Source organism: Pantherophis guttatus, chromosome 2 (assembly GCF_059756535.1).
Source record: "Pantherophis guttatus breed Tessera chromosome 2, ASM5975653v1, whole genome shotgun sequence".
Classification (NCBI taxonomy): Eukaryota; Metazoa; Chordata; class Lepidosauria; order Squamata; family Colubridae; genus Pantherophis; species Pantherophis guttatus.
In genome coordinates, this window is record NC_142064.1 from 133,437,294 (window position 1) to 133,464,087 (window position 26,794).

The 26,794-nt window shown below is 38.3% G+C and overlaps 1 protein-coding gene across 3 annotated transcripts in view; it reads left to right on the top strand.

Annotated features, from left to right (window-relative positions):
- Positions 1-26,794, top strand: part of LOC117662657 (cyclic AMP-dependent transcription factor ATF-7) — a 116,595-nt gene that overhangs the window by 74,930 nt on the left and 14,871 nt on the right. For all 3 annotated transcript variants that reach the window (XM_034412128.3, XM_034412131.3, XM_087886772.1), the window contains 2 exons: positions 15,624-15,720; positions 19,960-20,078. In XM_034412128.3, coding sequence (XP_034268019.2) covers positions 15,624-15,720; positions 19,960-20,078 — 216 coding nt within the window. The remainder of the gene's footprint in view (positions 1-15,623; positions 15,721-19,959; positions 20,079-26,794) is intronic.

Sequence of the window (26,794 nt, forward strand, 5' to 3'; positions counted from 1 at the left end):
TTTTTGAAACTCCTTTGGATCATTGCCTGTTTCATTCTTATGGTATCCTAGGAATTGCTAGGAAACTGTACCAGTTGGCTGTTAAATCCTTGATGAATGTTTTGAAATACGGAAGTTGTCTCTTAGCTATGGAGCTTTTCCCACATTCTTAATTCAGCACTTCAGTATTTTAGATCTGTAAACTTCAAACATGACAATTAAACACCTAGAGAAATCTAGTTGTGTTATTTTACAATTAGAGTTTTTTTTAATCATAAACTCTTTTATCTCATTATAAAAGAAATTAATTGCTTGATGTTCTGTATACTTTTAATATAATTTTAATGCTTACTTCTTTGCCAAATGAGCTGCTGCGTTTTAGCTTAAGACAAGAAATTGAGAATACTGGCTATAGAGAAGTACAGAAGAGAAAGAGAGAAAGAACTCTGTAGAAGTTTAGAATGAGATTTATTGGCCTAGCTATGTTCAGAAAAATATGTACACAATTGTTCATATTGTCTTCTGACCATTTAGTTTGTTATAAAGGGACTGCAGCTGGAAAGTAAAATGTTTAAAAGCTTTGGCTACAGCTCAGGACTATTTTCAAAAGCTATTAACACTACAAATTAGAGAAGTAACAGTCTCAAAGTTCCATCTGGGAATTTGGAAATAGTGGACATGGGGAGATGACTTTCTGGTGAGGATTCTATCAACTCATTAAGTATGTGATTCACACAGGTTCACTGGGGGTTTGCTAATGGACTTACCAGACTTAATTTTCTTTCAGTAGAAATCTTTTTCCCCCTCTCCCTCTTTGTGAATCATGAGTACTATAAAAATAAAGATTTTAGAGAAGAACTGCGAATTAATTTTAATCATTTGCTTAACCCTTTTTGGCTTTATAATGAAGCCAGCATCAAATGTTTTCATTTCTAAAATGGACAGGATTGGATAAATTTACTGCAGTTGGTTAAAGCTTGGTTGTAGTTACTGTGGTTTGTCAGAAGTGGAAATTTGTCATGCAAGTTATGACTTAAATGTTAATCAAATAGCTTTATAAAGTGGATTCATGGCAGCTTCAGTGGTTACTTTAAAATACATTTTGGATGTACTTCTACATACCAAAATTGGCTCGGTAATTAGATACTGTTTTATCAACAATTATGCAACATAAACATCTTTCTTGATCCTATTCTGTAATTTTTCAAGCTCAAGAAAAATTTGAGGTGTTAAAATCACTGAACTTAAAACTTCTATCCTGGGCTTGCTTACACGGTAGTGAAAATCAAAATAAATCTTTATTATAATCAAAGAACAACATAAGGAAGGTATGGTATAAAAAAAATGAAAAAGCATCAAACATACCTCAAAATAAAACATTATACCGTTATATAAAAAGCTTACAAATATAAAAACCAAAACCTAATAAAATCCAAAACGACTCTAAAAGGAGGGGAAGCAGCAGTGGATGGGTGTAGGAGGGCATGTCAACTAAATTATCACAATAAGGAGCACTCTAGGATGATGAACTAGGTCCTCATTATAACTGGTTGATGACACAGATCATTCTCTGATGGATTTTAAGTGCTGCTGTGTAGACCTGGCAGCATTATATGTTGTAGCAGGGAATTATAAAATTGTCCTTTGCGCCCTGCGTGTTTAGGCATTAATGGTGAGATATAAGAAATAATTATTCTAAAATTTAACAAGAGAGATCAGACTCCCACCATATTCCTACGTAAATTTGGAAAGCCATTCTGAATTATTCTGAATTAAGAGGAAAATGCTATTGCTCTACATTGAAAATTGAGGAATCCATCACTTTCAATGTGCCCAATAAAATGCAGGTGGAGAAGAGAGCTTGTATTACTTGTTTTTTGTGTTAAATCTAACTGTTTTCTATCCTTTATTATATCCTTTGGGATATAATATTATATATATCCTTTGAGTTCCTGTTCTTTAGTATTTGTCTTGCAAATCATAAATCAAGCATTGATACACTAATCAGCAGCAGCACCGTTGAAGATCATTAACAATACCATAGTCCACAGGACGAATAGATACTGAATATTAGATGAAGTGAAATCTTAACTCTTCACTGAAGCTACTAGTAAAAAGCTAAAGTTAAATATATTGGACATTTAATATGTCCAACATATTTAACTTTAGCTTTTTATTAGTAGTTCCAGTTCATTTAATATGAAAGCAAAAGAACCATTGATAACTCTAACTAAGTATAGGCAAGGAAAAAAGAAGTCAACAGAAGCCAAAGTGGCTAATCCTATTATAGATGGTCCAAGCACAAGATATAAGAAACACTTGTTTATAGAAGCCCTAATAAACTAATGTCTCTACATCAGAAAAGTTAGAAAATTTGAACAGGGAAAAATTAGAGATATCTGCATATGGCTGCCATAAATATGGAAGTTAGAATTTGATATGTGATGTAGGATTTCATTCTGTAAATAATCAGTTATTTGCTCACCTTTAGTCAATTAAATTCTTTGCAGAAAAAAATAAGTGATTGGGGTTGTTTATTTGTTTGTTTTAAGTTTACTTTTGATCTCCAGACATGGAAATGCCACAGATGTTTTAAGTAAATATGCCTGGGTAGGAAACTCCTAAAATGTATGTGTGTGTGTGTGTGTGTGTGTGTGTGTGTGTGTGTGTGTGTGTATGTATGTATGTATATATATATATATATATATATATATATATATATATATATATATATATATATATATATATAATTTCATAAGTTTATATTCTATTTTAAAGGAAGTTTACTATCATTTCTGAGCTACCAAGAAAAAAAAAAAGTGATAGGAATTATAGTACTTCTCCATGGCAGTTTGATGGCTGTAATTTCTTTTGTTCTTAATGTTAGAAGAATAAAAAGTTTTATTAAAATAAGAATTATATTAGTATAATAAATGCTATTTTAACAGGTTACTTCCATATTAATGCTGATCATATATCCTTATTTACAGTTTGGGATACAAATAAATTGTATATAAAGTGTTACCATACAGTTCTCTTCCTACATCAATAAACTGAAAAACAAAAGCAAGATGGGATTAATTCAAAGGACCAGAGAATTAGAATTGAATAATAAAAATAATCCAAGTAATAAAGTTTTAGAAGAGGTGAAAGAATATTAAAAGGCTTTACAAGCAGCAAAAGCCTTTAAGAATCTCAGAAGCTTTTGGGAAGCCAGAATGCATCCCCTTTTGATTCTCAGATTTCTCAAATAAATGAAGTAGAGGAAAACAATGTCAAAAATCTCTTTGAATTTCCTCAAGTGCTTCTCAAACTAATACAGGTAGTCCTCAACTTATGACCAGTCGCTTAGTGACCATTCAAAGTGCCCCCCCCCCATGCTACTTACAAGCCAGTTCCCATTTCACTTGACTACAGTTTACATTTTTGCCAGAAACCAACGTTTATTTCCAGTGGGTTTGCTTTATGACTGCTACCTTTGCTTAATGACCATCACAAAAAAGGTGATAAAATCAGGTTATTTGTGGGATGACCCACTTTAGAACTGCCACAATTTATGACCATAATTGCCAGTCTCAATTATAGTCATAAATTGTGGACTACCTGTAATTGTAGAGAGAAGGTCATTGATACATTAGGTCCACCAATCTATGAATCCCCTGTCAGGTCCTCAGTGGAGAGGTATGTGAGTGTGCATGTGTGTGTATATTCAAACACAAGTGATGAATATTGGGGCCCATTCATGAGATAAATAGAATATTTATCCTATTCATGAGATAAATAGAGAAGCTGATCCACTGTGGTTGAGAAAAATCATCTCATTGGCAGAATTCATTGCATATGGAATCCAGATTACAAAATCTTGGATATAAAATTTGGCAAGATGAATCAGGAAGCTCCATGATCAGGAAGCTCCATGATCAGATTTTGAATCTAATTTTTCTCTTGCTATTTTAAACACTTGGTGGATAATTTGATGGTGGTTGATATGAAAAGGATTTTAATAGAATCATGTTATATTGCCTTCCTTTTTTAACAGTTTAATCGGAAAATATTAAAACTATGTATAAGTAACAGCAGTGTAAATGATAATGGTATCCTTAATGGAGCTTGGCTCTTGGTCACTAGGCAGCCATATCCATGTTGTTCATTTGGTAACAATACAGACACATTTTTTGGTTGTCTTATTTCAGGGTGTTTTTTTCCCAGCTTCCCATTGTAGCTTACAGCCTTGAAATTTCCTAGTAGTCTCCTATCCTTAATACAAACCAGGTCCGATTCTGCTTAGTTTTTTCAAAATCTGCCAAGTTCAGCTAGGTGCTGCCACCAAGTGAAGAACCTATGAATTATATAATTAGTTACAACAGAGTGGTTTTACATAGTGAAATTTAACATAGCTGTCCCTGCTACCATTTTATTTGTGATTTATTTGTAAAGCTTTAGATTATTTTCCTCAATGAATAAATGAACAGGTCAGTGGTGGGTTGCCCCCAGTTCAGACTGGTTCTATAGAACCAGTAGTAAAACAGGTGGGAGGCTCCGCCCACTGATCCTGATGTCTTGAGAAGCGATCTGGGCATGCGCAGAAGCTTCTATGCATGCATAGAAGCAAGGTGCGTTCGCAAGCAAGCACACATGCGTGATCCCATTGCGAACCGGTAGTAAAAGTAAGTAGAACCCACCCCTGGAACAGGTATAATGTTTTTGACTCATTTGTTTAATTGGTTTCTCTTTATCTAGTTTTACGGCTTGTGTAGAGAACAGATAACATTTTAGGTCACATTTATGTAGGAATATTGAACATTCCAAAGGGTTCACTAGCTTTTAAGTACCACTGTTTATGCCAGTGTCATGATATTTTCATCAATAAGTATCTAACCTATATGGACTAAATATATGTCCACTAATGAATAAACATATATGTAAATCAGTTATTGAAACTACTCTATGTAGTTGAATACAAAGGGGTTTGCGACCCTTTATATGTCATAACTATTGATGGGAGATTGCAAAATTTCTGTCATTTGCTATAGCTGCCTTTTGGTGCTTTCTTTATGCTGCTGTTACAGTCCTGTCTTGTAACTTTATTTGGTATGTTTTTATGATTGGTCTTGGACTGTAAACAAGTGAATTAAAATGAAATTGAGAAGGTTTTTCAATGAAAGACCAGCAGGAAGATATCTGAATAATTAGCTATATTACATTTATAGGCCATATTAATAAGTCATAAACTGGTCCAAGATCTTACTGTATTAAGTTGTACTTGAATAATTATGGATCCCTTACAAGTGAGATATCAAGAGATGTCAAGGTTATTTGAATAATAATACCGTCTAACATGGATATATTTAATGTTAAAAATGGGTATCTTTCAAAAATTTTATTGTTTTTGGAAAATGTACCAACACAAATGAACTTCAAAAAATTGCTGAAAGACTTCACTAGTCCCAGGGTTTTTTTAAAAATCTAATTAAATAAATAATTGGCAAAACATAATAACCAAACCAATGTATCAACCAACTGCAAAAATCATATGAAAGATCTTAGTGTTATTAATATAACCGGGAATGATTTTGCTTGTTGGCTGAAAATTTTGTCTGAAGGCTTGACAGTTGCTAATAAATCATGGCAAACAGCAACATTTAGTTCCTATGATCTCATATAAGAAATATCTGCAACAAAACATTATAATATAGAATGCTGCTATTCAAGATTGCAGCCATAAAATTTTTCTTTCACCTTCAGGTTTTCCAGTTTTTAATCAAGTGACTGTGGCTTGTGAGCATACTTAGTCTTATTGTATTATTAGTAGGAAACCTCTACAGATTTTTATTCCTCAGCAGTTTAGGGATCCCTCCATCTGATACCACCTTCATATACGGTATATAGTTAATGTTCAATTATATGCCTAAATATCTGAAATAGAGGGAAAGCTATGTTCTTTATTAATACTAAAACCTTGAAATAAAATATTTTAACACTATTTTTAGATGTGTTGTGCGATTTCATTTATATTGTGAGTATATTGTCTGTTTAATATTATTGTGAGCCACCTAGGATTATTTGGTATAAGATAAACAGCCACATAGGTTTCCAAATAACCCTATTTAGAAGTGGCCAATAAATGGCCATTCAAACAATTTGTGTCCTTAAATTTCAGGATCTTGCATGGAAAGATTACTACTTAGTCGAAGTAAGATGCCAACATTCTTTAGTGCAATTTCTCTCATCAAACTTGATACTCTCTAAATATACTAGACTTCACGTTTCATAATTTGCTTGATTTGGAATGACAAAATTGATCCAATGCATCTGAAGGGCTTTGGGTAGGAGAAGAATATGTTAATACAAGTCTTTCCAGTTAAGATATAATACTATTCTCCAAAGCACCTGAGGGTAGAACAAGAAGCAATGGGTGGAAACTAATCTAGGAGAGAAGCAATTTAGAACTAAGGAGAAATTTCCTGACAGTTAGAACAATTAATAAGTGGAACAACTTGCCTGCAAAAGTTGTGAATGCTCCATGTTGAATGTGGACATTTTTAAGAAGATGTTGGATAACCATTTGTCTGAAGTGGTGTAGGGTTTCCTGCCTGGGCAGGGGGTTGGACTAGAAGATCTCCAAGATCCCTTCCAACTCTGTTATTCTATTCTATTTTATTCTACTGTTATAACACTAAAGAATGGGATGAGAATAAAATTTGAAACAAATGCAAACAGCAATTCAAAAGAATGCTATTCTGATTTATCTAAGATTTAGGCAACTGGGAAAGACTTCTAACAGGAAAATGCAAAAAATAAAATAAAATTGGCAAGCAAAGTATAATAAATGATATACAAAATGTTATTTTTATTACAGAGCCACCAGTATCTTTTTTTCAATCTCAGTGAAAATAACATATATTATTCAGTATGATTAGTGCCTCAGTAAATAACATTTATTAAAGAGTCAAAAATAAATATTTGATTTTGCATTATGTCACAGGGTTGCTTTATGATTGTTCTACTTGTAAATCTTGAATGACTTCTTGTTTCAAATATTACATATCATTATTTCATTTCAAACCTAGACTCATTTTTATCATTGTTCCATGTTTATGCAACCAAATCCATCATGTTTCATATTTATCGTAAGTAGACTAGGTGAATGAATAAGTCATATTTATTTATTTTATTTATTTATTTTATTAGATTTCTATACCGCCCTTCTCCCGAAGGACTCAGGGCGGTGAACAGCCAAAAGATAAAACACAGAAATACAAAATTTAAAATAAATTAAAACAGATTAAACAATTTGGCTAAATTTTAAAAATATCCCATGATTAAACAAATTAAAATTAGTGTTTAAAATTTGAATTTAAAAATTTTAAAAGGGAGAAGATTGTAGTAATTGCCTCCATGTGTTGGATACACATTGAACATACTTTAGTACTCACTAAATTCATACTTTAATATTTAATATTTTAATCAGGTAAGAGTGGCAGGAGGTCAAAATGTGATTTTGAATTTAAAGATGTAGGATAGGTAACATATGTATTGGTGCATGTTAAAGAAGGAATCTGCTGTTCGTAGTTTCTCATCCATTAAGCAGGGATGAAGTTTGTTGGTTAATAAGATGAAAGAATTACTGTTTGTTAGTGTAGGAGTGTAGTGTAATGTAGCAGTATAGGATGCTTGGGAGCCCAGAAGCGCTAGATGCGGTAGGCTTATTCAGGCTGTTAGTCAACATGAATCATTTCCTCTGAGAAGGATGCTTGTCTGGGTCACATACTGCATCTTCACATTTCTTGGACATTTGCACATTTAATAAAGAACTTTCTTGTCCTGAAAACCCAGCTGCTTGTTTCTGTCTTTTTAGGTAAGCAGAACAGCTTTGATTTTTGCAATCAGCATGGCCTGCCTTTTGAAGAGAAAGGGGGTTCTGAAATAGGAGTGATTACTGCAATTCAGACATTGAACATGTGTAACTCATCTTTATGCTGGTTATATGGCAGCACACATCAACAAAAGGAAAACTCTTAATTCACTGTTTCCTCTGCCCCTTAAGACCCACAGATTTTTTGGTATGATGTTATTACGTAGATAATAATGTCAAAAAGAAGGCTTCTGCACCTGTTTCTTAGAGAAATATGCCAAGAGAAGTGTGAGTCTCCCAAGTTTTCGTTTATATGTAATGCTTAGAAGTAAGACTGTCTTGATGTTTCTTTATGCGCAAAGACTTCTAGAGAAAAGTTCCATCTTTACACATAAATTTTCTGTAATCAAAATGCAAAAACGGTGAAGAAACATTCCTGGGACTTCAGAATAACAGCCTAAATTTCCTCAGGCTCACAGCTAGTGTTAATATTCAGGAGGAAGTGCAATATAAATACCTAATTGATGGTAAGAGTGATGTAAAGCTGTCAGTAGGTGATAAACATGTATTCAGCTTCTACTGAATAACCTCATGATGTATTCCTGTAGCTCAGATAGTAGTGTCTTTGTCTAATAGAGCCAGGCTGGTGGAATGGTTAAGGCATGAGACTAGAAACGGAAAGACTATGATTTCTAGTCCTGCCTTAGGCACAAAAGGGATTGGGTGACTTTGGGCCAGTCATTCTCTCAGCCCTAGGAAGAAGTCATTTCCAAAAACACTTGTGAAGAAAACTGCAAGGACTAGTAAAAATATGACTCAACGGCACAAACAAACAAAAATAAGTTACGTTTGACTTACACGAATTTGGGGTACAACTGGTATGTGTTGGATTTTTTTTTCCAATTTATTATTACAGTTCCTTTTAAGTAAAACACCATTATATCTGCACAGTGATCATCTGGCAGATTCTTTGAGCATACATGATCAAGTACAAAACAAAACTTAGAGCGATAAATATAAAACAATTAACAGTAAAGCCCAGAACTTGTATAAAAGGGATAAATAAATATCAGCATCAACGAAAATCAATCACAATAAAAGCTCAAATTAGCTCTCTCGTGTTAAAAGCAGGCAGTAATCATCATCAGTATGGAAACAGCAGCTGAATCCTTTCCCATATACCGTATATTAACCATTTTTATTTTCTCAAAGGGCCTTGCATACATAAAGTAACACTATGTTGTAGTAAATTCTATACTTTTAGATTGCTGTTTTGATTGTTATGTTGGAGAAATGAAAAAAGTACACCTGAATACAAGTTAACAGCTCTGAGAAGTAATTAACACTGGAATTATCTCTGACAATAATATATGAACTTTACTGTGAGAGTTGCTCTCTGGTTGGAATTTAATGCAGGCAAATATATCCAACACTAATTCTTACTTACATTGTCATTTGTGCAGGATCAAGAAATAATAGATTAGTTTTCCTCTGAGAAAACTGAAATAGACCCCAAGCTTGCCCTCCTGTTCGGTCTTTGTTTGAACTAATGACTGATCTGTTTGCAGCCAGGAGCTACATTTATTATTTGGGCTCTAAGGATATGTTGATATAATGGTTAAGGCATCGGGATAGAAAATAGGAGATTATGAGTTCTACTCTTGCCTTTGGCACAAAGCCAACTGGGTGACTTTGGGCCAGTCTCTATTTCTCTCGGCTCTAGGAAAGAGACAAGCACTAACCATTTCTGAAATTTTGTCAGGGAAACTGCAGGAACCAGTCTGGGCTGTCTCCAGAAGTAACCACTGACTTGAAGGCATTTTTAAAAAAGGACATGGGAGGACAATGGTGATTGGAGAGTTTTGGGGCTGAAAAATTACAACCTGCCACTTATATATCTGTATGAGGGAATAAGGGGGTAAAAGATTGTATTAAGACAAGAAGTAGTAAAAAAGGGATGGAAGGGAGAGAGAGAGGAAGGAAGGAAGGAAGGAAGGAAGGAAGGAAGGAGAGAGAGAGAAAGAAAGAAAGAAAGAAAAGGAAAGAAGAAAGAAAGAAAAAGAAAGAAAGAAAGAAAGAAAGAAAGAAAGAAAGAAAGAAAGAAAGAAAGAAAGAAAGAGAGAGAGAAAAAAATTTGTGCATTTCCTTGCCAAATGTTTCACAGCACTTTCTGGAAGCATTGAGGAAATGGAATGTTCTGAATTATAGGATAGCACAGCATAGCTCTAAGTTAATAATGTCTTCTAGTCCAGAAAAGAATATACATTATTGTAGGTATCATGGATTGATAATGGCTGAAGGGATACAGACAGTAAATTGAGAGCATTGAAATTGATCAAATTTCTGGGGTAGGTGATAAGAAAAAGAGATAAAGTTATTAAAGAAAATGTAATAAAATAACTTGACTGAATATTGATTCACAAATTTAGTTCATAGAGGGAATCTATTACTGTAAATATATACATGACATTCAGCTTTCCTGGATTGAAAACATTTATGGTCTGTCTTATGTATTTGATGTTTATAGTCATAGACTTCCCATAGCACATAAACAGGGTAAACCACATACTATTTAATTGACCCAAATATCTCACAAAGTTTTGCAGGTCAGAAACCATAAGTTTACTATGCAACCATAAACAAAGCAATTGTCTCAGCCTGAACTGGTATTGACAATGCAGTATGGCCAATTCTTTCCTCTTTCTTCTGTGGCATAGATGGAGATACCACTTATCATACAGTATAGCTAATGCTAGTATAGTTTGAAAAGAAAGCACCATTCTTGGAGAGAGGAGAGCAATGTTAACAAAGATTAGTTTGAGAAGTACTGCTTTTCACATGCACAAGCTTTATTCTAGCAAAAGATACTTATCTGTATTTCAGACTTTCTTTTGGAGTATATTTGTATTGAATATATAATAGTAATCAGTGGCTTTGAATATATTCTGTCTCTTGGAACCAATTCACATCTACACATATTGAAGGAATCCCTTTAACTTCATAAGAGAGGCTTGAGAAGTGAAATAGCTTTGATGTCCTATGGTTTTCTCAAACTGAGTATTTTATATGCGGATAGAAGCGGAGAGCACATGTTTAGGGTTATCAAACCCAATGCAAACTGTGCTTTTATGTTGCATAGAAGCGAAATGCTAGCCATTGCCATTTTCTAATATTATTACAAAATTTGGCAGAGATATTATTCCCTCTGTCCATGCCTGACAAAGCCTGTCCAAAGTTTGGAAGTGGCAAATTTGAGAGAGATTAAAAATACTGATTCTGTATTTCCAATTCCTATCCTTTTCATTTTATGTTCCATCACTTTGCCTTCTGTATGCAGACAAATGATTTAGAGCTGAAATGTTACATTTTGCCTCCAGGTTTTGGCATTAATTAGAAAGCAGCTGAATCTGTTTCGGTTTGCATGAAGCACATTGTAAAGCTACTAAAACACTATCAAAGCTTGTAAACTTCTGCATTGTAGAACAAAGGTGTGTGTTTTCTTTTTGCAGTGCTGATATAAGGTTGTGTGGCACGAATATAAGAACAGATATCTCTTTCCCAGGTAGTTAATGCAAGGTAGGACCAGGATCAGCTCCCAAGGCCAATTCCCAGTATCAATAGAAGAGCTTCACCAACCATATGAATTCAACTGTGCAATAAATAATGCAGCAATCATACTGCATATTTTACTCCAGTTAGCAAAATATTCATATGGGTAATTACATAGTATGGAGCCTTACATTTTTCTGCTAGATGTTCCTCTAACTCTGCTTGGAGCAGTGGTACAATTTAATGGTTTGATGGCTGAGTTGTGATGAAAACTCTTTAGATGCCCATTCAGTTGTGAAGTACACAACTTGCATTTATCCACCAATTTACCACCTGCTCTCCCTCTGCATTACCACTACCCTTTACAACTGTTTTGGCATTCTTGATACATAAGACCAAAAGCTGAATCTTCTCAGCCTGATAATAGGAGGGGGGAAAAATCCATTTCATGTTTTTAAACTCAATTCAAGGCATCGTAATTGTTTATTGTTATTCCTGTTGGTCAGGAAACTATTCTAGTTTCTAAACAAAGAATAATAGTTTGTTTCTGCTGCAAACACTACTTGGGTACCAGAATAGCTTTGGATTGAGAAATAAATAATAAAATCAACAGCTGTAGCAGTGTACAATAATGTACAAAGTCAATAGAAATTTTATTGAAGAGGGGAAGTTTGATAGAAAAAACTATGCAATTATTGGTAGAAACGTATTGAATAGTACTTAGTTTGAAAGAAATATTGGCCAAAAGAAGCAAAAATGAATGTCGAAGTATGTTTCTGCCCAATTTGCTACATGGAAGTGAAAATTGGATATGTGAGGGCAAACATAAAGGAAAATTGAATAGGGGTGGAAATGATTGAATTTAGTTTGCATGAGTAAACAGGAAAAGATACGATCAAAATAAATGGGTGACAAATGTGGATTGAGTAATGTGCAAATGTGAGTGACTAATATGAAGGAAGTCCATTGATGTGGTTTGTCTAAGAATAAATGAGGTTCAAATCACAAAATAAATATACAGAAAAGTGAATTGATAAACAGGATGATTTTCCAGGAGCGCATCCATCATGAGCTGCAGAATGCACACTGCAAATCTGGGAAGCCCATGTCCCTTCGCTTCCTCCAGTCTCCTGCCACCCCAAACATTGCCTCCCACACAGCCTCCAACTTCACCCAGGGAGCCTGAGTGGCACAGTGGTTAGAATGCAGTATTGCAGGCTAATTGCAACCGGTTCAATCCTAACCGGTTGACTCAGCCTTCCATCCTTCCGAGATTGGTAAAATGAGGACCCATTTCTTGGGGGCAATGTGCTGACTCTGTAAACTGCTTAGAGAGGCCTGTAAAGCACTGTGAAGCGGTATATAAATCTATTGCTATTGCCTTACACCGACAGTACTTTACCTCACCATCTCGCTACCCCCTCCCTGGCCAGGCCTGGCAGGCTCCCTTCCTCAGATGATGCTTTGCTACCCTGCCGCATTCACCCTGCACATCCCAGGGCTGCATCTCCACAGAACACCTGCATCCCAGGCCAGCAGCAGGAAGGAGACTGTAGGGGTATGTGAGAGAATACAAGGGATCCAAAAGGGTAGAGATGAGGGGGAGACAAGTGGGGCGGGGGGGTCAATTCAAGCACCCCTGCAGTTGAATTTTGATCATATGACTGTGAGAATACTGCAGTGGCCATAACTAAAGGGACCAGTCATTATAACTTCAAACAGTCACTGAATGAATGGTCATAAATTGAGGACTACCTATAATCTGCTTCATTCTTGAAGTAAATGAGTATGGATTCTCAGGTAGTGGTATCCACCTAGAGCTGTGATGGTGAACCTATGGCACGCGTGTCACAGGTGGCATGTAGAACCATATCTGTGGGCACGCAAGCTTTGCCCTAGCTCAGCTCCAGCGTGCATGTGCGCACCAGCCAGCTGATTTTCGGGCCTTGTGGTCCCACCGGAAGTCGGGAAATGGGCCGTTTCCAGCCTCCGGGGGGATGGGGAAGGCCGTTTTCGCCCTCCCCAGGGTCCAAGAAAGCCTCTGGAGCCTGAGGAGGGCAAAAAATGGGCCTACCAGGCCCACTGATAACCTTTTTGCTGTTGCATGCCAAAAGCAGGTGGAGCACAGTGGGATCGCGTGCACATGGGGGGGGGGTTGCGCATGCATGTTGGGGGGGCATTGAATTAAAGGTGTGGGCACACACATGTGTGACCCCCCCGGGCTCCCCCCGTTTTTGGCACACAACGGCAAAAAGGTTAGCTATCACTGACCTAGAGCATGGGTGTCAAAGCCACGGCGTCATATTGCCCTCAGGTGACATTTCACAACGTTTTTCCCATATGTGGAGATGGGGTGGGCGTGGCCTGTTCGTGACGCATCCAACCCGCGGGCCACCAGTTTGACACCCCTGACCTAGAGCATACATGCAGGATCTGGAGTAAAGCATGGATCCTGATTTGTAGCTCACAAGGGAAGAAACTGCTTTTAATACTTGCATAGCTTAATATCCTTTTACTTCGCTTTGAGCATATCTATGGCTGGACTAGAATTTTTTTAAAAAGCATTCCAGAAAACAGCAGCAGCAGCGAACTGCTTCTGGAGCATTGTCAAAAGAGACAAAAAGATGCATTGTCCAGAGAGAGATGGTTGCAGTCACTCAGTTAACTCAGAAGCATTTTTTTCCTTTTCAGAATCTAGAACAGAAAGAACATATAATAAATGGGACATTGGAATATAGTTTCAGTTTGATGTGGGGTTACTAGCTTGTTCTAAGTAGCCTCAGGATGAAGTACAAGTAGTCCTTGACTTGCAACTGTTCATTTAGCGACCATTCAAAGTTACAGCAGCACTGAAAACCGTGGCTTAGGACCATTTTCCAACCTTTGCAGCATCCCCATGATCATGTGATCAAAATTCAGGTGCTTGGCAATTGGTTCATATTTATGACAGTTGCAATGTCCCTGGGTTACGTGATCCCCCTTTGCGACCTTCTTACAAGCAAAGTCAATGGGGAAGCCAGATTCACTTAACAACCGTGTTACTAACTTAATGATTGCCGTGATTTGCTTAACAACTGAGACAAGAAAGGTCATAAAATGGGACAAAATTCACTTAACAAATGTCTCACTTAGAACAGAAATGTTGGGTTCAATTGTGGTCGTAAATCAAGGACTACCTGTACAGTACTGATTCGTCCTGGCACTTGATAATTATGGAACAACTACTCTGTAGAGCTGTGGTGAAGATGGCATTTTAAGTTTTATCAACTAAGTGAAAGTAACAAAACTTTTTTTTTTCTTTTGAAACAAGAAAACTGCTGGTTTTTGTGCATTTACTGTAGTAGGAAATGGAATACAATATACGGTATCTTTCTCTAACAAATATAGCTGCTGTTTGTTTCCTTTCTTCAGTTCTGCAGAAAGAACTGTTTTTACAGAATTTCAGTGGTTAGCTAAAATGCAGACGATTAATCAACATTTTTAAATTGCTTAGAAGTCCTAGCGGGACTATATGATACATCCTTGTAGCCTTGAGGCCTTGGCAGGGGAGGATGTCCATGTTTGCTACCAAGGTCCCAGAGACCAGCTATGCTTAATCCCTTCTTGTAATCACGCTGCAGGTGCAGCATAGCATATTCTGGCACACAAGATATACAAGCCATTATTCACTGGGAGCAATGATTTGAGTTGTTGCATTTCTCTGTGTTTGCATCCATTAGAATAAAGATCTTGGGCCAGCTTAGTTCTGTCATGTTTCATAAACGGCGGGATCAAATCACCTTGTAGATGCCAGCTCTGTTTGGCACAACTCAAACCATTAGCTGATCCTTCCCACCCCCTCCATTGCCAGTAGTAAATAATTTCTCTCTCCATTAGTCAATAACAAAATTGACACATTTTGCAGGGTACTGCAGAGAAAGCAATACACGTTTCCTAGTTGAGTTGCAGTAACTACACCCTGTTGCCTCCCCCCCCCTTTTTAAATTTTGATTATTAAATCCATTTCCTTCTGTTAGCTGAGAGCCCTGCATGTTATGGTTCTCCTCTCCCCCCCCCTTCAATTTAGAGAGATTGTGTTTGCACAGCACTCCTCTCACAATCTGTTATGCTCTGTTTTGTTTAGCACACACTTTAGAGATTTTATTACAGCCTCTATCTTAGGGCTTTTCTTTCCCAACCTGAATCCTGCTGCAGAATGTAAAATTCTAAGATAAAAATGCATGTACTTGTCTCATTCCAGAGATTTACCAATGAAGACCACCTGGCTGTTCATAAACTCAAGCATGAGATGACATTGAAATTCGGTCCTTCCAGAACAGATTCCGTCATCATAGCAGGTATGCACCATGTTCCAGATCAATTTAAAGGGAAATGGTTAATACAGCCCATTGTAAGATTGATAGTAGGAGCTGGATGCACTAGGTATTATTTGTTCCACCTGTTTTGTAGACTAATCAAAGGAAGGAAGGAAGGAAGGAAAAAGAAAAGAAAGAAAGAAAGAAAGAAAGAAAGAAAGAAAGAAAGAAAGAAAGAAAGAAAGAAAGAAAGAAAGGCTACTAAATAGATTTCTGCCTTTTTATGCATTACAGAAGTGTCAGATGTTGTGCCTTAAAAGTGAAAGATTTACAGACAGTTCTTTTTAATACATCCTGTGTAATTTCAGGGTGACAAACAATAGTTGACAGCCCAGCTTCCTTTTCTACTCCCAGGCGTCAGTTTTCTTAAGTGTTAGGTGATCACTTAATACATTTGAAACCTCACCTAGCACTTTGCTGGGAAAGCATTTGCAAAGCCCAGACTAATCTCTCCTAATATGCACAGATTTGAGGAAAATATTCCTGGCCATCTAGCATCAGGCCATGTAACACAGAGAAGGCCACAGAGCATTCTTCTTCTCTTCTACCAATTGTATTTGGGATCTTTTAAAAACAAGACTGACAGGCTATAGATCTTGTAAGAAATTGTCTTGGTTATAAAGTCTCAAACGGAGAAAAAAAATCCTTCCAAGACATCTCTCTCTCCCATGTTGGCTGAGAATGTAGGGAGTTCTCAACATACCTGAAGAGTGCTAGAAGGAGGAAAACAGCTTCAGTTAAACAGTTATCTCCTTTACACACAGGCTGTCCTTGCATATTTTAGTTCCTTCATCTGCATCCCCCGTTTCTTCTGCTACTGCGGTTATCATGGGGAAAAGTGCTTTCATTCTTGCTTAAAATAAAAATATTGAAAGCCATTCTAACTAGTTTGAATCCCTGAATATACTTGTAGTAAGTCAAAATTAATAAACCAATATTGTTTCCTCTGACTGGCAGACATGCTGTAAGACCTGAAATGGAGGATTTATTTATTTTTTTGCCATAATCTCCCTGATCCTTTTGTAAAATTTTGTTTTACTATAATCATTTTGAAGCATTATGTAAGAAGAACAACAGGTAGTCCTCAACTTATAACCATTATTGGGATCTTTTGTCCCTAACAATGCAGTCATTAAGAGAGTCCTGCCAATTTTTTTGGCCTTTTTGCCACAGCTTTCAAGCAAATCACATGGTCATTAAGCAAATCCAGCTTCCCCCGTGAACTTTGCTTGTTGGAAGCTTCCTGGGAAGATTGCAAATAGTGATCCCAGGATGCTGCAAATGTTGTGAATACATGCCAATTGCCAAAATTTTGATCATGTGACCTAGGGGACATTGCAGCCGTCATGAATGCAAGGACCTGTTGTAAGTCATTTTTTTCAGTGCCTTCATTACTTCAAATGGTCATTAAATGAATGGTTGCAAGTCGGTTTTGTGGGGATTGCTAACCATACTTAGTCTGATCTATTTTTTAGTAAATTATAACAATAATAGAAAGCATGCTTTGGGGGATTATTTTTTCCTCATGTATGAAGGGATTGCTGGGCAAATAGTGCACCTACTGTAGAAGAGGATAAGAGCATTGGGGTTGGACATAGGAGAGTGTCCTTTAGCACTTGCGCCCAGTAAATACCTAATAGACAATTACAAAAAGTCTATACATACGTATAATTTTTTAACACTGATGTCTACCAGGTTGTGTGTTGTGATACACACAGTGACTGTTTCACAGAATTGCCTGTCATTGATTCCTATAGAACTGCAGAAAAAACATAGAACATAGAACTGAAAAAAACATAGAACATAGAACTGCAGAAAAAAACAATTACTACCAACCTGCCTTCCATTGAGGATCTGTATACTGCACGAGTCAAAAAGAGGGCTGAGAAAATATCTACAGACCCCTCGCATCCTGGACATAAATTGTTTCAACTTCTACCCTCAAAACGACGTTATAGAGCATTGCACACCAGAACAACTAGACAAGGACAGTTTTTTCCCACATGCCATCACTCTGCTAAACAACTAATTCCCTCAACACTGTCAAACTATTTACTAAGACTGTATTACTTCATCCTTCCTAATACCCATCTCCTTTTGCTTATGACTATAACCTTGTTGCTTGTACCTTTCCGATTTATATTGTTTTATTTAGTTTCCTAGTATGATTTTGATTGCTTATTTAGTATCCTATGACTATCACTAAGTATTGTATCTTATGATTCTTGATGAATGTATTTTTTATGTACACTGAGAGCTTATGCGTGGAAGACAAATTCCTTGTGTGTCCAATCACACTTGGCCAATAAAGAATTCTATTTTATTCTATTCTTTTGTTGCAGCTTTTGATTAAGTAGATGAATCACTCAAAGCTCCTGTTTTGCCTTTGCAGACATCAATTCATGCATGCCTCCCCCTAGCAATGACAGCAAATCAAGTTTCTGTCTCCACCACTAAATAACATAAAGTACAAATAAAAGATTCTCCTGAGATCCGGGGCTTGCTTATATCAGCCAGCCTATTAAAATGTCCTAACAAGAGGTGGGAACAGTGGGCCAAAATCCAAGTCAGAATATATCCCATTCTTCTGTGGCTGGCTGGATGCAGCATGTCCAGTTTCATTTAAAAAGTGCGGGGGGGGGGGGGGGGAGATTCTAAAAATTGAAAATTTTTAGCTGAGCTAGATTCAGAGGCCAAGCATTAATGACTTCAGTGCTTTATACGCAGTTCTCTTTTCTTCTGTATAATGAGTAGAAGCAAAAGAGAAAACACATTCAAACATGCAGAATTCAAATCATAAAACATATCCCATTTGACATCGAATATGTTTAAAATTTTATTTCACTGCAACATATACAGTGGTATCTCGGTACACATCGCTAATTGGTGTGACAAGTATTAAAAAAGGACAAGTCCCAAACAAACCACATGACTTATCACGTGACTCTTTCTTTCAACTGGAAATATTTTTCTGTCTGTCCGTTTTCAACGACCTTTCCAGTGTGGCCAACTTTCTTCCTGTCTGTTCTCAGCAGCCATTCCCCTCTTCCTAATGGTGTGCATAGAGTACTAAACAAACACTGAGTGTCGAGTACCAAATTGTGTCGAGTACCAAATTTGATAAGTTTTGAAGCAGTTGAGTACCAAGGTACCACTGTAAATGTAAACCCTGCAAGTAAACCTAAAACAGGCATGCTGAAGCAGAAATGAAAAAACTGATGTTCATGTTAACCAGTATGCTTTTTGAAACGTTGCTCCTTCAGTGGCTTTTCTGCATCTAGCAAAAATCTAGCCGGAGGCAGCCAAGCAGGGAAGGTTTTTGTAAATTGGGAAAGAGAACTGGCTCTCTTCTTTTTAGGTCATTGATATGATACAGCTGGAAAGGAAGAGCAAGACGAGAAGGAAGTTCTGAGAGGGATAAGAGCAGACATTCCCCACAGAAATACAGATTCTCATTCTCCCTCTCCCTCTCTCTCTGTCCCTCCCTCTCTCTTTTCCTTATTAGAAGAATGAATTGAAGCTCTTCATAAATGGGATGTTCTTTTTAAGTCTCACAGTTTGGATAAGATAGAGATTCCTTATTCTTTCCTCATTCTTCTTGATATTTTTAGAAGCATCTATACATGCACACTGAAGCATCTTCCTGAGATCCTCTGAAGCAGAACTTCATATCCCAGCACCATCCAGAGCAGTACAATGTCTTGGGCTTTCATATGCTCCTACTGTAAGATCTCCCCCTCCTGTTATGATATAGCCAATCTGTATTTGCTATTTCTAAACCGTCCTGCTCTGATCTTTTAAAATGCCCTCATTCGTTCCTGCCTTCACGTCTTGACTAGCCCCTCCTACTTCCTACTGCATTACAGTCCTCCAAAACTGCAATTCATTTATACATGTTTTCCTATCTCTGTTACAGATTCAATATCACATACCATTGTAAAATACATAGAATTTCGTTTTATATTAATACATGGCTGAAACATTTTCTGCCCAATGTGCTCTGCACAGGACAGGAGGAGGATGAAGAACACACACACACACACAGAGAAAGAGAGAGAGACATAAGTACCTGAATAATGGAATCCAAACTTTCTAGCATGATAACTGCATTGTTACAAAACTGTGCTATAAATTAATATCCTGGCTGCACATTCTGTGGGATGAATCATGGACTTCAATCACATATTTCTTACTGCCTTTTTTCTCTCCTTTGCCAAACAGATCAAACTCCAACACCAACGCGTTTTCTGAAGAATTGTGAGGAAGTTGGTCTCTTCAACGAGTTGGCAAGCTCATTTGAACATGAATTCAAGAAAGCCTCAGAAGACGATGAGAAAAAGGCAAGAGGCAAAGTTCTTTGTTCTTACTAAACTAAAGTGTCAAGCAACATGAGGGTCCCCATCTATATCAAGAAATATTGCCAGCTCAGGGAGAATTTAGGTTTTGTTAGGCAAGGAGCCACAATTAACCATGGAGAGGGCAACCAACAAGGCAAAGTCAGTGGCCTGTGTCATGCGTGTAAAGTAGTGCTTAAAAGTATGTGAATTATTTTGAATTTTTGGTATTTCTGCATAAATATGATTTAAAACATCTGTTTTCCACACATATCCTAAAAATAAGGGGGGGAGAAAACCCAATTAAACAAATCAGTTAAAAACATTATACTTGTTTCTTTATTTATTGAGGAAAATGATCCAAAGCTACATATTTGTCTATGACATGGTCCCTAACCTTTCCGGCTTTGCGGACAAGCGGGTGGGGGAGGAGAGGGGATGATGGTTCCACACAAGCAAGCGCACAAATGGAACTTTGCGCGCACTGTGACAGCTGTGGCCAGGGGGGCTTTTTATCAGGTTCGCCTCATTCACCAGTTGCGTCCCTTTCTGGACCGGGACGCCTTGCGCACGGTCACTCACGCCCTCATCACTTTCCGTCTGGACTACTGTAATGCTCTCTACATGGGGCTCCCCTTGAAGAGCACCCAGAGGCTCCAACTGGTCCAGAATGCAGCCACACGGGTGATTATGGGGGCAACTCGGTGCTCCCATGTAACACCGTTCCTGCGCGAGCTGCACTGGCTCCCAGTGGTCTTCCGGGTGCAATTCAAGATGTTGGTTACCACCTTTAAAGCGCTCCATGGCATAGGACCTGGATATCTACGAGACCGCCTTCTGCCTCCGATAGCCTCCTACCGACCAGTACGCTCCCACAGAGAGGGTCTCCTCAGGGTGCCTTCGGTTAGACAGTGTCGACTGGCGACCTCCAGGGGGAGAGCCTTCTCTGTGGGGGCACCCGCCCTTTGGAACAAGCTGCCCCCAGAGATTCGTCAGATTTCCGACCTCTGTACCTTTCGCCGCGCCCTTAAAACGCTATTATTCCATCAAGCAGGGCTGGCCTAAATATTTTTTAATGGGTTATTGTATTTTAGATGATCGGCCAAAACTATTTAATAATTTTAAATTGTTTTTAACTTTTATATTGTGGGTTTTATCTTGGCTGTACACCGCCCTGAGTCCCCCGGGAGAAGGGCGGTATAAAAATTTAATGAAACTGAAACTGAAACTCGCAAAGACCCAGTTCCGGACAGGCCACAGCCCAGTACTGGGCCACAGCTTGGGGGTTGGGGACCCTTGGTCTATGGGGTAGGTAGCTATAGGCATCCCTAGAGCGAAACGTGTTGCACCTCTGCTCCATGAGCTACGTTGCCAGTTTGCTTCCAGGTTCAATCCAAGGCGCTGGTTTTGTCCTTTAAAGCAGCGGTCCCCAACCTTTGCGGCTCGGTAGCCCGGCTGTGGGGAAAGGGGAACTGGGCCATGCAGGCGTGGGCCAGTTCGTGCACACATGCGTGCACATGGACCCTTCTCCACCGCTTGTGCAGGGTGAGCTGCACGCTTGCCCACCGGCCCACCACTCATGTGGCCCAGTTGTGCATAGGACACAGTCCAGTGGTGGGCCGCAGCCCGGGGGTTGGGAACCCCTGCTTTAAAGCCCTACATGGCATAGGATCAGGATATTTGAGGGACCACTTCTTCCCAGTCATATCTACCCACCCCATCAGGTCAGGCAGGAAGGGCATGTCTGCTGAAACGTTCCATCTGACAGGACCAGGAGAGGAGCCCTTTCTGACATAGTGCCAGTCCTTTGGAACATCATCTCTCCTGAGGTGAGAATAGCCCCAACCCTATTGGCCTTCCAGAGATATCTCAATATGTGTCTTTTTCCAGCAGGCCTGGGGATCCCTTAGGATCAGGAGCTTGCAAGATGTCTCTCTTTTTGTCTGGGTTTTTAAACAGTCTCCCATGTTACGTATGTGTTCCTTATTCGTAGGATTATTTTAAGATCTGTTTTTATTATGTTGCTGTTGGTGCACACAGCCCAGTCACATTTGCGAGATGGGCAACTATATACATTTGAGAAATCAAGAAATAAATTAAATAAATAATCCAAGAAAGGCTTCATAGAGTGGCACTGGTATTCCGTACTTATTCAAAACTTTTCCAAAATACCAGAAACTCAAACATGGATCTCTGGGCAGCACAATCCTGTCAGAGTTTTCCATGAGGTCGGAATTTTCAATCTCTCTCTTTCTCTGAGAGGAGAACTTGATCAATTATGTTGGCTAACAGTAATATGTATAACTTGATCAGTTATGTTGGCTAACAGTAATATGTATAATTAGTATTATTAACAATGTACAGTAGTCGTTGCTTACTGACCATTCATTCAGCAACCCTTTAAAGTTGAATGAATGGTATTTAGGATCAATATTCAAAGTTCTGGCTGTCACAGCGCCCCAGAGTCATGTGATCACAATTTGGGCACTTGGCAATTGGCTTGTACTCATGAAGTTGCAGTAATCTACAGTCACCTGAACAACGTGTTGTCCTTTCCTGCTAGCTTCCCACTAGCTAGGTCAATGGGGAAGCCAGCAGGGAAGGTCGCAAATCACAGTCACATGAAATCTTTGCTTAACAATCCTCAGGGTCATCATCTCCCACTTAATGACCCACATGTCGGGGTTACAATGGGTTTACAACCTTTGACAGCAACCAGGACTGTCCGGCTTGACCCTGCTAAGTGATATAGTCATCTGATAATTATTCTTTATGACCACATCACTTTCCCAATCGTTGTAACCTGAGAATTAACTATATGTGAAAAGCTCACTTGAGTTTACCATAGTTGGTAGATAGCTATGCCATCTATTATAGTTACATAGTCATTTATTGAAGTCACTAGCTAGATACGTGTCGTTTTGTTTTGTTTTGTTTTGTTTTGTTTTGTTTTGTTTTGTTTTGTTTTGTTTTGTTTTGTTTTGTGACAGTATGCCATGGTCATTTTCTGGGATATTGTTCCAAGTTCCTAATCAACTTTAGAGCTCTGGGATTTTCTGGTGGCCTCCAAATGAGGTACTAATCTGTTTTGCTTTCTGAAGATCAGCCAAGATCTACTGGATGCTGCCACCTGCTATAACACTCCATTTTAGGCATTTGTTTGATTTAAGATGAGATCTAAAGGAGAGGAAAAAAATGTATTGCTTCAGTGCTGCTTTGTATCCCAGCCATAGCTAAAGTCAGATTTTATAGAACCCACTGTTAGTACACTAATGAAAGAAATGCTGAAAAATAGATTTCATGAATTCATATTTTAAAATGAGAGTTTTTCCCAAAGCATTGGAAGGGGATGCTTTGCTTAGAATACATATATCTATATTTTATTTTTCATATTTTTCTTTATTAAATTATCTGTATCTTATTCTGCTCTTGGAAGAGGTATCCGAACGCTGCTTGCGTGAGTTTCCACTTTCCCTCCTTCTTTCTCTAATAAACCTTAAAACAGGGAGCATTCAAATTGAATTATTTATTAAATAAGAATTTAAAATAGGATTAGGCCAGACAGAACAAGACACTAAGCAACCCTTGATCTCTTTATATCTCATATTATGCTTTTTAATATAAATAAACCGCCACAGGTCTCTTAATGAAATCCTTATCTTGCCTGCTAAATTGCTGCCTTGCTGTTCCCACTGAGCCATGCCTTTATGTCTGTCTGGGTTCCTTGTCTTTTACAAATTGTGTGGCGGCCTGGAATCTTAATTTTAGCTTTTAATTTGAAGGGTTTTTTTTTTATAGCCAAACACTTTATGTGTTTAGACCACCCATGGTCCTATTGACCAACTTTTTAAAATAGCTACCACTGCGGCTCTTAATTTGGTGGAGTTTGTCTCCCCTTCCTCCTAGTTAAAATATATGACTCAGCCTTAATATTTCTAACCTTCTGCAAGAGCCTGCAGCAGTTCCAAGCCTGGCTAGTTTCATGCAGGCTGAAGGAATTACTCCTCCAAGAATAGAGCTGCCTGGATTGTTAATTCCAGCTGGTTTCCTATTTAGAAAACTTGGCGGATTTTGCCCGCCACATTCATGGGATACTTTAAACGCTTGGCTAAATCGAGTCCAGTTGCTGGTGGTAGTTTTACTGTGCGGATGTGTGTAAATTGATAGGGGAGGGAGGGTGTTGCTTCTCCTTCTGGGTAGTTCCAGCTAAGAGATGTTGATGATCTTTATGGTTGAAAAAGATTGGGGTATTTCCAGACGGATGGGTGACTCATCTCCTGGGTCAAGGCGAGTCATATGGAGAAGCTCCATATTCATTCACTCATCAGTGCTGAGACCTCTTTTTTAAACCCTGCTGCAGGCCCAGTCCTTGTTTTTAGTCTGTATGCCATATGAAAAGGGTGGATGGCACCTCCATTTTATCTTACAGCAACCCAATAAAGTAGTTCCTTCTGAAAGATAGTAGCCAGGTCAGCTGTTTGTCGGATACCTGCTGTTTCTCACAGAGAACTTGATGCTTCCTGGTGGATGTTTTCAGCAATGATTCGTCTTCTGAATGATTCCCTAATTACGTTTTCTGCATATCCTCAGCCTAAAAATGCTGACTGGGGATTCTGGATGCTTTGGAAGCTCTACTTCTTTAAAGTGAGCAATTTAACAGCTTTAAAAAAATTGGAGACGCTCCAGTTCTTTTAACTGGAGACGCTCCAGTTCTTGAAACTTGGTTTCAAATTACCTCATTAAGTTTTAGGTAGATGAGCAGAACTGAACCCCTCTTCAAGAGGGGTTAAATGTGACCCTCCTATTGCTAACCCTCATATGAGATTGGATTCATGCTCTACTTTTAAGATATGACATTCATGGTTTCTCAGGAGTGACTAGAAATTAAGAAGCTTGTAATTACTTACAGATGTATTAGCCTGGTTCTTAAGGTAATTAATGTTAATAACTGACTTTGAGCTTCAGTATTTTGGACACCCACTTGGGTGTCATCATCCACAGTGATGGACATTTTCTTTTATTCCTACAGAATTTTTTCAGTTACAGGATTAGTAAAGCAAATGGGAAAGTTCACTGGTAGAACATGTGTTTGGCATGCAAACCATCAAAATCTGAATGCTTGGAATCTATCAGTTTTTCAGAAAGTTAAAAGGCATTATCTAGCAGCCTTAGGGAAAAGCTCCCCTTCAATAGTGGGAAAACACTTAAAGTTATAATTTTTCTCTAAGATGATTGCCTCTGGTTATAATAGGAGTGTGTCTCCCAGAATTACTAGCCAAAATTATTTATAGCCCCAATATCTCTAGAGCAGTGGCCCCCAACTTTTTGGGAACCAGGGACCGGTTCCATGAAGAAAGGATTTTCCACAGACTGGAGGCAGAGTAGTTTTGCATCCCACGGTTGTGGCTTCGTTTGTTTGTGCGGCCCAGTTGCTGGCATGCCACGGATCAGTACTGGTCCACGGATTGGGAGTTAATGACCCCTGCTCTAGAGAGTACCTTGTTAGAGAGGATTGAACTGGAATATACTGGGCCTGTGTTAAACAAATAAGAAGCTAAAGGAGAAACAACCAGGAGATGGCAAAGTCTGACATTCAGCATGTAATATGACAGTTTGTGTAGGCGATGACCAGGCTGAGCCAGAGGGAGGGGTTAAGCATGTCATCAGTCTGGAGTCCCATCACGCCCACTGTTAGGTTCAGCTTACAGCTTACTCCTAACTTGTTGGTCAGGCAATATATCTGTTTCTTTAAGAAACAACTGAGCCACGTAATCAGGGTTTGCTGAACCCTGTAATTAGGCTACAGTGCATAAATAAGCAGCACAGAGAAGCGTTCGTTCTTCCTGTGTGTTACTGAGTATTCCTGAGTCTTCCTGGTTCTACCGGATTGATACCTGACTGTTGCTTACTGCGTCTGTTATATGGTACTGTATACCAAGAGTTACTAAAGTCTGTTTGCTTTGGTAAGGGAAGATACTTACTGGACTGATATTACTGTTTATGACCTTGGACTGTTTTACTGACACCGAGACTGCTTGTTATCTATAAAGTATTTTTCTCACAAGAGCCGTACGTTTATCTCCTTCCTTGTGTGTTTTCTGCTCTGCTCGTTGCGCAAGCAACAAATACTTTTACACACACCCTAACACCCACAAGAGATCTAAAACCAGCCCTCCTTGAATTCCGTTGACTCTTATCTACTGCCAATTTGCTTTGACCGTTAGTAGTTCAGATTCTTGTTTAGAGATGGCATGGAATAAACTTCTAATGATTTGAACAACCCTGGTTCCTGATTTCTTGCCCCTAACAGTGTGTATTACAGCATAGAAGAGGGTTCTAAAGAAACATTTAACTGGCGATTATGCACAAGAAATAGCCAGCAGAAGACCAAAGAGGTGGCAAGTAGCAGATTGCTAAACGAAGAACGGGGGATGTCTTATTTTGTTTTCCCCAAATAAGACATCCCCTGATAATAAGCCCAGTTGGGCTTTTGAGCACAGGGCAATAAGACCAAGCGCTTATTTCAGGGTTCAAAAAAATATAAAACAGGGTCTTATTTTCAGGGAAACACAGTAATTAATCGTTACCCTGGTTGCCCCTGTTGGTTTTCTTTGGTAGCCACTAAAAGAAATTTTCTGCTTTTCATCGAAAAGTAGCTTTTTCGTGCCGACTGGCCTTTTCCCCTCCCAACAGCTCATTATACCTTCTTTTATCACCTTAGC